The sequence below is a fragment of the Myzus persicae genome, unplaced genomic scaffold, assembly GCF_001856785.1.
Source record: "Myzus persicae strain clone G006 unplaced genomic scaffold, MPER_G0061.0, whole genome shotgun sequence".
NCBI classification, from domain to species: domain Eukaryota; kingdom Metazoa; phylum Arthropoda; class Insecta; order Hemiptera; family Aphididae; genus Myzus; species Myzus persicae.
This window is the reverse complement of record NW_019101686.1, coordinates 119,538-134,845: the sequence shown is the minus strand read 5'-3', so window position 1 is coordinate 134,845 and position 15,308 is coordinate 119,538. Positions and strand designations below refer to the sequence as shown.

General features: G+C 29.5%; 2 protein-coding genes across 3 annotated transcripts; both read right to left on the bottom strand.

The window, feature by feature from the left end:
- Window positions 1-456: 456 nt before the first annotated feature.
- Window positions 457-4,066, bottom strand: LOC111030130. The gene is made up of 6 exons (XM_022309492.1): window positions 3,794-4,066; window positions 3,601-3,722; window positions 3,323-3,434; window positions 2,704-2,816; window positions 1,509-1,703; window positions 457-1,435 (listed from the first exon to the last, which is right to left on the bottom strand). Exons 1-6 carry the CDS (start codon window positions 3,918-3,920, stop codon window positions 1,310-1,312), a joined length of 795 nt encoding a protein of 264 aa, XP_022165184.1. The 5' UTR covers window positions 3,921-4,066; the 3' UTR covers window positions 457-1,309.
- A 6,515-nt stretch (window positions 4,067-10,581) lies between these two features.
- Window positions 10,582-12,756, bottom strand: LOC111030146 (derlin-1). 2 transcript variants are annotated; one of them, XM_022309520.1, is made up of 7 exons: window positions 12,567-12,756; window positions 12,281-12,433; window positions 12,048-12,159; window positions 11,873-11,964; window positions 11,226-11,374; window positions 11,006-11,116; window positions 10,582-10,909 (listed from the first exon to the last, which is right to left on the bottom strand). In XM_022309520.1, the coding sequence occupies exons 2-7, from the start codon at window positions 12,431-12,433 to the stop codon at window positions 10,744-10,746; spliced, it is 783 nt and encodes a 260-aa protein (XP_022165212.1). In that variant the 5' UTR covers window positions 12,567-12,756; the 3' UTR covers window positions 10,582-10,743. The 2 variants fall into 2 exon arrangements, with proteins under 2 accessions (XP_022165212.1, XP_022165213.1); XM_022309521.1 differs by lacking the exon at window positions 12,567-12,756 and adding an exon at window positions 12,531-12,548.
- Window positions 12,757-15,308: the final 2,552 nt, after the last annotated feature.

Below are 15,308 nucleotides of genomic sequence, written 5' to 3'. Positions count from 1 at the left end.
AACAAAAGTTGTAATATTTGTCATACTATCAGTTTTTACAGATGGCGAACGACGGAATAAACAGATCATTTGCAATTTGCTTGGAACTGTTAGTATGAGGAATGAGGCATGAGTCAAATATAAACTTCTAAATAAGAAGGTTTAAGTATTTTGCACTATGAAATAATTAAATCAATTTTAGTTGTTGTACACTAATGCTATTTGATGTTTTTAAGTTAGTGTTAAAAATGATATAAGCTTAGATTTAACCGGACAGTTACTCCCATGAGGTATATAAATTAATATTTCTGAAGTCAAAAATATCAACTTTAAACGTGACATTATACGTGACTATAGTATATCATATTGTGATATTTTAATTTATATCAATATACCTGTAACAGTTGCATCAGCTAAAAGATCGTTTTCTATAAACTGACACTTATCAAAAATTACTATCAAACATTGGAAAAAATTAAATATAAGTAAAATAATAGAACATTTTGACAACTTTAAGATTAGAAAGGTCAAGTTGTGTTAACATGTATTAATTTGTTCTTTATGAATTAAAGAATCTACCTATGATATAAATGTTATAATTAATTATTTTTAAAAGATAGACAGACAGACATAATATAGTAATGATTAGTAAATTATGTGAATTATTTATAAACTACTCTATTCGTGTTACCTCTTGGCTCTTAGTTCTTACCTATGTTTAGTTACACATTATGTAAATAGTTGAAGTATTTTTATTATATATATTTAACGGGCAAAGTAGGAAATCAGACGATTTCGAGGGCACAGTTGGAATAAGTCAACATTGTCCAGGGACATTAGATTTGGGCACTGTAAATATTTAATATATTTAAAATCAAATAAAACATTTTACTGAGTTTTTAAATCTATTATTCAGTATGATACTGTCTACTGAAGAATTAATATCATTATCTTTAAGTGGTTTGACATAAATAAGATAAATATTATTTATTATTAAATTATAGTACATTAGTATAAATGTGCACAGCATGCTACAGTATTAAATTTACTTTTTCTTGAATCCAAGCAAAGTTCACTTTGCTTAAGCTACTTTATACAATGCCCAGCCAATGTATAAACAATTTAAGTATTAAAATGATTATTTTGACATTGCTCAGGCATAGTTATGCAATTTTCTACTTTGGCCGAACATAAATAAGTATAAAATCTATACTATAAAAGTTAAATGTATAATGACAATAATATATTGTAGAACACCTAGTAATTTTTGTTACTAAGGCAATTAGGGTGTATTTGCGCCACTGGTTGAAAGTATACTCTTATTGTATACTCACAAACCTCTATTCATTTTCAATAGCCCTTCAATGTTTCCCTTGAGAAGAAGTAATTCACTTTTAGTCTGTTCATCAAATGATACGTCCATAGTAGCACCAGCTCTAGGTAATATTGAAAGAATCTAAAAAAAAAAAAAATTAAGTATACAATTTCTATGACAAGATATATATTGATAGTTTTTAAGTTGTAATTACATTTCCATTGGCTAATGGTACACTAATTGTGGCCATATCATCTCTAGAAACAGATGAAACCATGAGCGGACTTCCAGTCATTGAAAGTGCAACCTCTCCTTGGTTTGGACGCCGCATCATTGATATTGGTTCATGCATATTTACTTTGGGTGTAACTGTTGCGGAAGCAGGTACAGGTGGTCGATTCATTGGAGTCTGAAATAATATTTATTTTTATTAATAAGATTAAAATTAGTATATTATTTTATAAAAAAAATACAAAGCATTCTATCTAAATATGCATCTCAAAAATTTAAAACTGCAGCATCAATTAATATAAAAAAAAGGGTTAATGAGTTAAATGCTTTTAATACTAAATAATATGTTCCAAATAAATATGGTTACCTACTTAAAATTTAGTAATTATGAAACATATTTAATAATTTTTTATTTTTTATATGCTGAGATAATGAAAAGTAATAAAACTATACTAATAAGTAATATTTGATTGTTTTAAATTCTGAGCCTAGACCAACTGTTTAGTTTGAGATTTAAGAGGATTTTGTACCCATTAGTGTTCTATCAAACTAACACAAAACATACTAAAGTATACATACAGCAATTTAAATGTTGTGTTGTTAGCTTTACTATTATAGAGAATTGACCTTACATGAAACTTAAAAGGACAACACGAGCATTTGTAGCCCGTCTTACAAGTGCGTAAAATTACCCTCAGTTTTTTTTTTAGGAAAATTATTGTGAATCAACCTAACATGAAATTTGATAGTAAGAACTTCATCTGTGTATATTTGAGATTTTTTTTACGATATTTCAGTTTTTAAGTGAATTATGAGCATTTTTAGTTAACACTAAATTATACTGAAAACTTGCAAAAAAAAATTGAACTGTTTGCTTCATAATTATATGATCACAAAAAAGTTTTTTTTTTCTATCACAGTCAATACAGAAATTAAGTCTTATATTTTGTTACCTAAATTATATTGCTTTTGACATACTCCCCTTTACTTGTGTACTGTTTAATTAATAATTTATTTAGTTAATAACAGTTAATAATGTTTATAAGTCAAGAAAAAAGTATTAAAAATATACATTGTCTATGTTTTACATGACTGGTAAAAGTATTATATATTCTGTATTCAAGACTTGATATAAATATCAAGTTTCTTAAAATGAATTATTTGTACATTATATTTACTTTAAATCTAGATTCAATTGTTTCTGTTGATAGTGGCTTATCGACATGACGTGTTGCACTACGGTGTTTCGTTACAGTGGCAGAACCATTGGTCTTAGAGGTTAAACTAGACACTGAAAAAAATAAAAATGTATAATTAGATTTTATAGTTGCAGCTAAAAATGCCTGAAACTTATCCGTAAGTGATAAAGATGTTAAAACTCCGTTTTGTTACCAAAAATCAGACCATTTTTATTCAGCATAATTTTTCATTCTGTACCCCATATTGAATAAAATTCAAATTTAAGTGCACTTAATGACAAAGTACACTAGTCTCCAACAGTAGAGCAGTTTCCTACTTTTTCCCCCTTTTAAAATGTTTAACTGTTAGGTACCAATAATAATATGACAAAATCAAATTTAATTTACATATATCATTTATAAATATTCAAATCTATTGGATTTCTAGAAAAAAATCTATCAATTTTTTGTTAATGTTTCATAAATCTTAAATCAGTGTAAAATAGGTAGTTATGGTTAGAGCCTAAGAATAATCAAGATAGATAGATGTAAAAACTATTTAGCATTCATGTCAATTGGAAACAAATTCTGAAAGTCTAATTTCAAAATAAGAACTTACTACTTTTTTGTCTGGTCGTCTTATTTACTGTAGCTTTGGTAACTGGCCTTGAAGGTCGACCAGGGTTTTTTTTACTCCCACTGTTGGATTTTGTTGGATTCTGTTTGAAAATCTGTAAAAATTATTAGGTACTTCTGTATAATACTATTGATAGTACATAAAGGTAATATTATTTGATTAAATTTCAATAAGTAATAGGTAAAAAATGGGTAATAGGTAAAATGTATTATGTTGTTCTATAACAAAATATACTTAATGGATAATGTTATGAGACTCACTATGTCATAAAGATTACAATGTAATAAGTCGCCTAAATTCATTTTTGTCATTAAAAATGAATTTTCGATTAAATTTCTTTGGTTATCAAATATGTCAGAAAAATAATCTTCAATATTTTGTTCTGAAAAACCAAAAAACAAACATAAATTAAACACACATGTTGGATAATAGGCACAATTGTATTCATATTACTTTCACAATCAAATTCGCTCAAAATTTCTTTCATATTTTTCGATTGGTTGGCCATTGTTGCATTAACCGCAGTCATGTTCATGTCAGCAGATGAACGCTTGACGGTTCTTCTCTTGGTACGTGGCATTCTTGATCGAAGTCTGACAAAATAAACAAATAGAAAGAAACGCTGTTACTCACGTTTCACAGCAAGTCGACGAGGTACAATTTTAAAACAACAGAAATTTGTCGTCACTTAATGATTTCTGAACTCTTGAAACAATCAAAAAAGTGTTGCGTAGTGAATCGACAAGTGTACTATCGTCTATCGCAGAACAATAAAATGGTACCACTAAAATTAATTAGTAAATTGTTTAGTTACGACTTCGAATTGTTCAAAACATCAAACTTCGCTAGCGTTTGTGACACGATTAAAGATATACTTTGATATCTTTAATATATATCTTTAATCGTGGTTTGTGAGTAGTGAGTCGGCACCCAGCAATCGCATTTTGAATTTTCATTATCAGAATATTCAGATCAACGGTGAAAGTCCGTCGCGCCATCTGCCGCCAAAACGCCATCTCGCCAACGACCGTTATAAAATCATAGATAATTATTAATTATTATATAAAATAATATAAAGGATCGCACTTTTTTTTTTAAATTTATATATTTAAGGCTTCAAAGTTCAAGTACATAATTTATTGGTCTACAATGGTTTACAAAATTAGGTTACATTTTTTTTTATGTTTGATTGCGCTTGTGTGAAATATTGTTGATCTATTGTTTTAAATGTTCGATGCAAGATCCGCTATCTTGATGTCTGATGAAGTCTAATATCCTTTTTTCTTCTCCGTAGTTGAATGCTTCATTGAGTGAGATTGTGTTTAAGTTAATCACACATTTATGTCGCAAATTTTGCGATGTATACCTAGTCTATACATCTAAATTTAAAATAGGTAAATATATTATATTTTGCAAAAGTATAATTGGAAAAAAACCCACACTAGGAAAAAAACCCAATGGAACTCTAGAGATTGACGGGTATTTAATTAAATATAAATAATTTATAAGAAATGAGAATTATTTATTTTATAAATTATATAATACCTATTAGAAATATATATAATATATTTATTTATTTTTCTTTGGATTGAAGCTTCAACAACTTAAGTCATTAGTCTGGTACTATATGGGAGGGGGCTATTGCCTATTTGGCTGAAACACGTTTGCATGTGTGGCAAGGATTTGTTGTTAAAAACCCGGATGGTCACCCATCCTAGTGCTAGAAACGACGGGCGGTACGTACGAGAGCCTGCCGCAAATTTACCATGCGGCCGCTCCTTACCAAGTGAATATAATTCATTATTATGTTAAAGTTTACAATAATAATAATTAATAATTTTTACTAGATAGGTACCTAATCTATCAATCTATCTTCTATAACTATATAAATGTGAAATGAATATCTTTGTACCGAGTAAACTCAGGAACTACTTATCAGATCTTCTTGATTTTTTTTTTTAACGAAAGAGTACGTTACGGTGAAGATTTCTATCGCAATAGCATTTGTCTAAGTCAATAAACAATTTATTTATCTATTGATTAAAATAAACGTATAAATTGTATACCTACCTATACTTTTTTAGTAAAATATAGTCGTCTGAAAATAAATAACAATCAAACTCGACCACCTGCACAGATGCTTCCAGGCAGGTCGGTATCGACGTCGAAATAATTAACAATTATTATAATTATTTAGTTTAGCCCAAAAAAAAAAAAAACAATTAGTTTTAACTGAATATCCAAGCGAATGTAACACATTATTTATTGGTAAAAAACTATTTTTCTTTTTGCAACTTCGAGTCGCTACCTTCTATAGTGGCAGCGATCAGACGATGGAGATGATGACCAAATCAGAAAATCGTCGAATATCCATAATGTCATAGGTAAGTATACCTACTTAAAAACAAAATCGTGTTACAAACATCATACATATTATATACAATTTATATAGTAGATCAGGTTTAAGCATTCATCAAATCGAATTTTCGCACATTGCCTACTAAGATGGCTAAGTCGCAATTATAGCTGCTCATCAGCGTATGATATATATAGGTACTGTATCCACAGTCAAAATAAAAAATATTATTCATGAGTATGCGCCTTTAGGTCGGGGTCCGATAATAATAATATAATAAAATTTAATATCTTACCTGATAATATACTGCTCGCATTTACAGCAAGCGAGTTTCATATAGATTTGGCATTTTTAACGGGCAACGAAGTGCACGAGATCAGCTAGTATATTATAAAAGCGAAAGTAACTCCGTCTGTATTTCAAATTCCAATACTAATTGCATCTTCACTATTAAAAATATTATTAAATTTATTTTGGATGCTGGCTCTATAATTTAATATCTATGTTCTTTAATTAATTTAAAAATACTTTTTTATTTATAATTTTTGAGCTTTATTTAGTGCTATAATAAAATTAAAAAAACTGTCTGTCTGTTAGGCTATAACGCCTGAACTGACTTTGATGAAACGACGAGACGACTGACCGGGAGCGGCTACTATGGTCGCCTAGTGCGCGATGTTGTGCGCTATACGACGATGTGCAAGTGCTGTAGAGAGTAAACTACTCTACTCTACGTCAACGTCCAACGGTGACCAAAAAACACTGGACTAGCGGATAGAGCTATTGGTGCTTTGGAATCAGCTGCGACCGGAGGGAATTACCACTGGGCGAAAAATAGAGAGAATCTTCGGACCCCACCGCAGTCCTGATTCTCCCGGTGATTCTGCCGAGGTAGTCGCTCACCGCTGTGGCCTGAAACATAATAAGTTTCCGTGGGTCCGACGATGCTGACGTCATTGTTCCGAGCTTTTTTTCCTAGCTCAACCGTCGTGCTTTGCAGTCCCCGTCGCCGCCGTCCTGAGTTGTCTTCGTGCACGCAGTCATCGGTCGCAAATACCATCGGGGCGGAATCGTCACTCCTCGCTCTACCGACGCTGCCGAGTGCTCGCTGACCGCCAGGCGGTCTCGGTGTCGGTCACCGCGTGCACACGACACCATCGACTGCGATCTCGTTTTTCTGCGTGTTACCTAGATAACAAAGGGTGACATACCGCTATACCATCGTACTCTTTCACATAGTCGCCGCCGTCTTGTCTGGCGTTCATCGGTCGTGGGAGGAGTGTTGACCGCTTTTCCCCTCGGCAACAACGACATAGAAATTAGAAGGCGCCTGGTCCTTTTGAATTTTGACTCCTCTACACGCAATGGCGACGAGTCACCTAGTCAATCCATGACGTGAACCTTCTACATTGATTGATGCCGGTACAATAGCTACAATGGTACTCTATTCCCACGGCCGGCTTCGATTCGAGGTCCGACTCTGTTTTTACTGCGTCAACCATTTCAACCAATAATTCGCTCATAAGGTTTCCGGTGTTATCGATGTTATTTTTCTTCATTGGTTCTTCTTCGCCGTATTGTTTTTCTATTCTTTTCACCAAATGGTTCACAACGTCCATTATTATGTTTACATTAAAGCGTTCGCAGTTTATTTCTTCCATTATGATGACGTGAGTATATAACTGTTAGGATTCGGAAATATGTATGAACACAATTATCACATTAACGTCCTCAGCTGCCGCGGAAAAAAAATCAACATTTCCCAGACGACGGATACTGAGTTGCGTGTTACTAACCAGTGAGTACGTTCATAAGGTTCTAATCTGCTAGCATGGAAGATCCTCTGCATGTGTCTTGTTACGGTGTGTCACAGTCCACAGATATAACTAAATATGGCTAATTGGTTAAAAAATAATTTCCTAAAAGTTGTGGGCTATAGCCTTCAAAAAATCACCAGTAACTACGTATTTGTTTTTTTAATCGCAAAATAAAAAAAAAATGATAATAAAACTAGAATTGTTGATAATTTTAAATTAATTAATACCGCAATTAAATATATATAAATTTAAATTTGCCGCGCCTTTTGCACATATTATACTAAATCTAGTCAAACAGTCGTAGTCGCCGGTAGGTAATAGCATTGATTTTATAATATATTTATTATATTATAAAATCAATGGTAATAGGTATGTACTACAACTAGGTAGGCGAGTTAAAATAATTATAAACAATTAAATTTTCAAAGTATTGAGTATATTTCAATTAAATTATATTATGTAATACTCGATACATTGACTAAAAATGTATCGAGGTACAAGATATTCGATACTTCATAATTCATATAATTGTATCAAGATATAAGAGATACAACTATACAAGGTACAATTGTATCTAAGATAGTGCCCAACCTTGTACAGTTGTACCTGTGTGGCTGTGTTTTATATAGATTTGGTTTTATATAATTGTGTAATTATTTCTAGGTACGAATTCATACGATGTTTCGACAAAAAACTGAAGCCAACTTGTGCTATCTACAACAATCACATTCAAATCATGTAGGTACCTGAGTTCTGTATAGTATTCAAATTCCTATAATGTATTACTTATTGGTAATGACCAATGATACATCTGAAAAAACTTAACATATACCTACATTAAAAAAAAAATTATTCATCTTACAAAGTTGCAGTCAGGTGTGGATTTATTATCTCAGATTTCGTAATTGTTGACTGTTCAATTTTATAGTAATGTTAAATAGTGATAGAATTACTAATTCATAATATTAAAAAATGTATTGCCAATTTGCATGGACAATTTATTCATTTGATGGTCGATAAAATCTAATGGACTAATCACCAACCACTTAATCATGTTTAAGGGACCATTAGATCACCATTAATTTTATTTCATTTTATTTGTTTAATGTTTAGTGATAGTTCATGCAACCCAGCTTATATGTTTACATTTTTTTTTCTCTATGAGGCATATAATATAATGAAAAATAATACAAGTGTACACCATAGGTACACAACTAAAGCACAAGGATGTTTAACTAGGTAAATTAAATTGAAACAAACTATGTGTTGAGCACGAGACTATGAATAATATTGATCGGTTACTATTTCATATTGATTTTTAATGTAACGTTGAGTCGTTAATATAATTTTCAAAATAATTTAATTAATATTATAATAGGTTTTTTTTCAATTTTAGTCAGCAAGATTCATTAATTGACATACGCATATCTATCCAGGCCAATTAGGAGATTATTCTGAAAAAACAATCCCTACCAACATAATTGTTTATTTGAGGTAATCTAGAAGAGTTCATATTGTACTGAATCACTATAGTGTTTCACTACTATTAAAAAAGTTATTTTATCAATACTACCTATATTAATTTAGTCTATATATTATGGACTTAAGCCCTGGGAATCAATGCAAATTTATAATTATTTTTATTTAACCCAAAATAATTTTTTTTTGCATTGTTACTTAGTTAAAACTAGATATCTAAATAATACATTATATTTTACAATACTCTACTCGTCATTCTAGAGGACATAATTAATATAAATTTTTATGTCGAATTAATATTTAATACCTTATGTTAACATCCATCTAATTTGATGTACCTACTTAAATGCAGTATTGTATTCATTGCTATCTGTTTAACTATTCTGCTACTATCGTTTACTTTTTTCCTATGTTTCAATTTCATCATGATGGTTTAACCATTTAAAAAAAACAATATGTAATATTATTTATAACCTAAAGTGAAGTGAATTTTTAAATACTTTATTATACACTCTTACCTAGGTTCTTAGTTTCATATGTTTAACCATGTATCTTGTAGCATGTGTATACTATTATCTATAATTTTATTGAGTTGAATTCCAAGGCGTTATCATAATTAATAAATAAATAATACTTTATTGGTGATGGTTATTTTACACTTATATTAACTAGGTATATGCTAATATTTATAATTTTCGTTTGATTTTTGTTTTTTGATTAGAGTCTAAAAAGGAGAGTTTCCGCATTAACTCAAATAACAGTGACTAACATGGACTACTCAATAAAGATGTATTATTCGCAAACAAACTTGTTCAATTGAACAATTTACTATAAAGTATATTATTCAGAACTGAATCTGTATACAATTGAATGTCGTTTGGCACTGATTCACAACATGGAGGTCATGTTGTTGTTTTATTTTACTTATTCGAAAAAATGTAACAGTAATAACTAATAACATCATAATTCAGAATGTGACATGAAAAATTATGTTATGTAAATAAAATACCACCAAATTTCAGTCAAGCCAAACTCATAGACGTTGTTTTGAATATTACAATATATTGATGTATAAAAATTATTAGTAACTAAAACGTTAATTGATTGTACAATCATAAACAATAAATAATTAAAGTATTTATAATTGATTTATAAAATACGTTAAAGATTTTATAAATATAATTTATATTTATATTAAATGTTTATTTGTAATTAATTGTTATGAATTATGATGATATAATAACATTTAAAAAAATAATATAAGATGTATTCAGATAATTTATAGTTGTAGTTTAGTAGATATTTTGTTGAATATAATTAAATAGTTATATAACCAATGTATGGTAACGGTTAACTCTTACAAAAATTATTTTATTGATAATTAGATTATTTAAAAAATGTAATAATAAATAATTCACCCATGCTTTTAAATTGATATCTCCATTTCCCACATAAGTATAACATGCTAACACACCCACATAAATGTTCACTGTGTTATGTTTTCATTTTGATTAATTTCAATTCAAGGTTGGTAATTTAAATACTTATAAATTATACTTCATAAGTTTTTTTTAATTGATAACAATAAATTTTTTATATAGATCTTTAATGATTAATAGTAAATTATTCGTGTTAAATTCCACTTAGGTGAGGACATACACTTAAATAAAACACAATATACCTTCACTCACATATTTGTAATAGGTAAAATAAATGTTTAAAATACAAAATATTGTTAAATCAGACTTAGTTTATTGTTGTTGTCCTAGAACATAACCTCTACCCCAATCATGGCGACGAAAGTTTAATCCACCTTCCCCTTGTTGGTTTCCTGCTGCTGGGGCTGCAGTTGGTGCTGCTCTAGTTGGAGGTTGACCAAAACCGTGAACTGTCCTTTGATTAGGAAAAAATTTGTAACTAAAAGATCAATAAGCATGATATTAAAAAAAAAATTCTAGTTGCTTTCAAAAATGTGTATTGTTAATTATTAAGAATATAATAATAACAACTAACAATATCTGAGGTGTTTGTATAAGCTGTGGTCCACCCATTTCTTGTGGGTATTTGAACATGAGGAAAAAATATATATGACCCACAATAATTCCAACTAATTCCTGAAGTCCTCTGAAAAATAAAATTTAAAAATATTATTTATTATTATAATAACTAAATAAAAGTAATGCATTAGATTAGATTATACTGTTCATCAATTAATTAATTAAATTATATTTACCCTCCAGAAATAATCAAGTTGAACCCAAACAATACCCATGGTAAGTACATAGCTTTGAAGCGAGTTCCAAACCAGAAACTTACAATTACATCTTTATTTAGTTGGCACCATACATATAATATACTTAAGACCATAGGATCCATAAGAACCTAGAAAACAATCGTTTTGTTAAAATTAAATTTATTAAGATAATGTCAGTGCAATATTTGTTTTCTCACTCAGACCTACACTCAATATTGATAAAAGGCTTTCACCTAAAATTGCTTTTATGACTTTTGAGTAATTTTAAGGAAATCACCAATTACAAAATTATGGATGATAACAATTTTGAGGGTATGACAACTGGCTTTATATTTTATTATTATTCAACTTTGTATTTTACATTCAAAATAAAAAGTGTAAGTTTAAATAGTGCTTAAATTGTTTTCAAACAATATTTAGACAAATCGATATGTCATACCCTCAAAAATATTATTCTCTATCATTTTTGTAAAGGGGAATTTTACTCTAAGATAACTCAAAAGCATAAAAAAAATAATCTGCAAACATTTGTTTTATCTATGTTGAGCAAATGCCAAAGACAGAAAACAAACAGTGTGCTGACATCCTCTTAATTTCTAGAATATAATGCAAAATAAATGATTCACCGGTATATTTGCCAAGAGTCCAATAATGACACAACATATCCAATTAAATATAAGTAAGAAAAAATAATCTGCCGGTCTTCCACTAAACGAATCTATACAACATAAAATTACGTAATTAGAATAACTAAAATTGGTCAATATCATTTTCATAGAAATATAATATTATATAACTGACCTGTTTCCAATCTTATTGAATAACTATATAGAAAATAACAATTGACTAAGAAATGAAATCCATTTCCAGGTGATAATGGGTACATCAACAAAGCAGTGGCTGCTCTCCAAATCTATTTAGCAAAAGAGTAATAAATATTAGTACAAGACAAGATGTAAGGAACTATGTACCTAGATCTTATCTACACTGTCGTACAGAAACTATGAATTACAAATGAGTGTTTAGGAACTCACCTCAAATTTTTTGATGAATGGTTCATAAAATAACATAAAGTTAAAAGGATTCACAACACCAAACCGTCCAGCCAAAGTCAAGATAGCAGTCAGGGCAAGCCATCGTTTGGTGAAATAAGGTATGGATGTAAACCAATCCGGAAGTTCAGCCATCTGTTAACAAATAAAACGACTACATCAAATGGTTTATCGCGATCGTAACATATCGTTGATGGTGTACACAAAAAAACATTTCATCAACCGAACATACACGGAAACGATGATGTCAATTCATATTATTTCTTACCACGTCGCAGTAAATTTATCTTTTGGAGAAATTTGTACACTATACAGTGTATGGCATTATATTCAAAAGATTGAATGTTCGATCGGATTTTCAGGAAAAATTATAATTGATTGATGGAACAAGGAACAACAATACTTTAATACCTACTATTTTAAATAATAATATTTAATAATGATTATTGAACTATAAAGAAAATTATCCATTGATAAGAAAAATGATAACGCAAAAAGAACACGTATGTATAAGTTGTTGCTCGTGTAGTTGAGTATTGCAACTAGCAAGTAGTCCTAAATACGATATAGTTGCAAAAGTTCTCCCAATATAATTGTGTTCTAATGTAAAACTCTCCCAATTCTTCTGGGACTTATAAAATAAATATTCAGCACGATAATTGGGATTTAGAAGGCCGGAACCGAACGGCTATCAGAGGCGTACCGAAATGGTTTTTATGGGCGGCCTAAAGTTAGTAGTTTGGCCAAAACCACGGATATAGATACTATGGTTGTATCTATATCCGTGGCCAAAACTCTAAACATTTTTCCGAAACAACTTTTTTAGTTACCTTGTGATAGATGTTTATCATTAGGCTAAATGTTTTTTATTATATTAGTAAATGACATATTCAATTAGTAATACTTACTATTAAAAAAAAAAACCATAATTTATAAAAAAAAAAGTGGCAAGTGGGAAAACCTATCCATAGAAGAGAGATTAAACAGATCTACAGCATGTTTAAAAGTTAAGACCATAAACATTGTATACAAAAAATGATCAAGAAAATCTGTCAGCCTATATTAATATTACTAAGTATATAATATTATTATTTAATGCCATTGATAATACTATTAGACTTTACATAAGTAGGTTGAATTAATATTTTACAGGCAAAATCGCATTTAAAAACGTCAATGTGTGTATAAAAGTTTATAAATTTAATAATAATATGCTTTAACCCTTCGAGGGGCATTAACGCATAAATACGTTTTTAAAATATACCTTCAATAAGAACATTGACGTAAATACTATACGTTTTTCCCGTGAATTCCTTTTAGTTTCTTTGTTTGTGTTTCATTTGATTAAATTACCGTAAAATACCTTATATAAAATATGTGAAATTAAAAAGACGTATTTATACTGTGTATTGTGTGTATTTACACTGTGCCAAAAAATATGAATTACTATATAAATATATTTGTAAAAAAGTGTATGGGAATACCATATTTCTATTAACTGTATATAAAAATAGTACAATACGTATGTGACCATTGATAACCATTTAAATAATAAATAAATATTCTTTTTTTATCATGCTGACAAAAAATGCAAGCGTGAGCTACCCTTAAACCTTTTCGCTATCTATAGCCTATAGGGGTTGAAAAAAATAAATAAACAACCACTAACTACTGAAATTTAAAAAATCTATAAATATAATTTTTATTGAAAACAGTAGGTACTATAATTGTAGAGCCTATAAACTTGAAAACTACTGATAAACCATCAACATAGACTTTTATTTGTACAATCCAAGTTCGGCCTTGAAAAATATAAAATATAGCGTTATATAGGTTTCTTGGTTTCAGTGTACCTCAGTTCATAGGCAGTTTGGAGTCGATGTACCCCTCTTTGTGAACTAATTCGACCAAGATAAAAATTTGCCTGTTGCAGATTGTGTGTAGCACTTACCACTTGGTATAAATCGAAAGTGGTTCAAACTACTCTCTAAACCTTCGTGAGATCTCTTAGAATAATTTGAAATTTTCACAAGTCGGTCAAGTAGTTTTTGTTTATATACCATATACCTAAGCAGCAAACATTTATCTATTACATTATATAACAATTCTCATATTAGTTTTAAGATATAATTTCTTTATTGTGATGATTTGATGCATATTTCAACAGTTATACATCATCTTCCGGAGTAATTAATGGCAACCATTTATGAAGAAAAAAATGTTTGATTTCCATTATTTTTATGAGTTATAAAATTTTAGGGCATTTTTTTCTAATTAGATTTTTCTTTCCGTAAAAACTTCACCCTGCCAATTACGAACCTTTTTTTAAAAGTCATTTTGAAGTAATTACCAACGAACAGCCTTTAATTTTAATTTTAACTTATAAAATATATTTTAATATTGGTATGTAATTAACTAATAAGTAATGACCATTGGTAATCAGCAATCAATGGCAAAAAAAAAAGTTGCTGTGCACTATTTCTACTAATCATATATCAATATGTCATAATAATATTATGTAGGTATTAGGTAACCAATGGTAACCATAAATAAATAAACAAAAAATATTATTCCTTTTTCGTGACCCAAAAACTAAATTAATGTGTGAGAGCCCTTCCGTGTCCTTCAACGCCTTATATAACCTTAGGGGTTGAAAAAAATACGCTATACAACCACCTCCAACAGTGGCGGATCCAGTACTTGATTTTTTTTTGGACGGGGGAGGGGAAAGTACAAAATAACATAGGTATACACAATATCTCACAAATTTATATTTTATATAGTTTAAATTTTACAAAAAATTCTAAACGTCCCTGTTTTTTATTGGCAAAGCATTGGCTAACATGTGTGTTTAGTTTTTCTTTGAAAGAAACCGATTTTTAGTCCATTCTGAATAATCGTTTTTATATCATTTTATCAGAGCGCACGAAACGTCGAACTTGACTGTCGAAAATGTACAATAATTTTTAAGTCGTCCGACGTATATCTAGATACTAAAAATTGTCATTTG

Bases quoted from the DNA above. Each gene is read 5' to 3' on its own strand.
- LOC111030146 (XM_022309520.1), bottom strand. From the start codon at position 12,433: ATGGCTGAACTTCCGGATTGGTTTACATCCATACCTTATTTCACCAAA. The intron at 12,160-12,280 runs GTGAGTTCCTAA...TTTGCTAAATAG, and splicing joins CATTCATCAAAAAATTTGAG to ATTTGGAGAGCAGCCACTGC. The intron at 10,910-11,005 runs GTTAGTTGTTAT...TTGATCTTTTAG, and splicing joins ATACAAACACCTCAGATATT to TTACAAATTTTTTCCTAATC.
- LOC111030130 (XM_022309492.1), bottom strand. From the start codon at position 3,920: ATGCCACGTACCAAGAGAAGAACCGTCAAGCGTTCATCTGCTGACATG. The intron at 3,435-3,600 runs GTGAGTCTCATA...TAATTTTTACAG, and splicing joins ATTGTAATCTTTATGACATA to ATTTTCAAACAGAATCCAAC. The intron at 2,817-3,322 runs GTAAGTTCTTAT...TATTTTTTTCAG, and splicing joins GACGACCAGACAAAAAAGTA to TGTCTAGTTTAACCTCTAAG.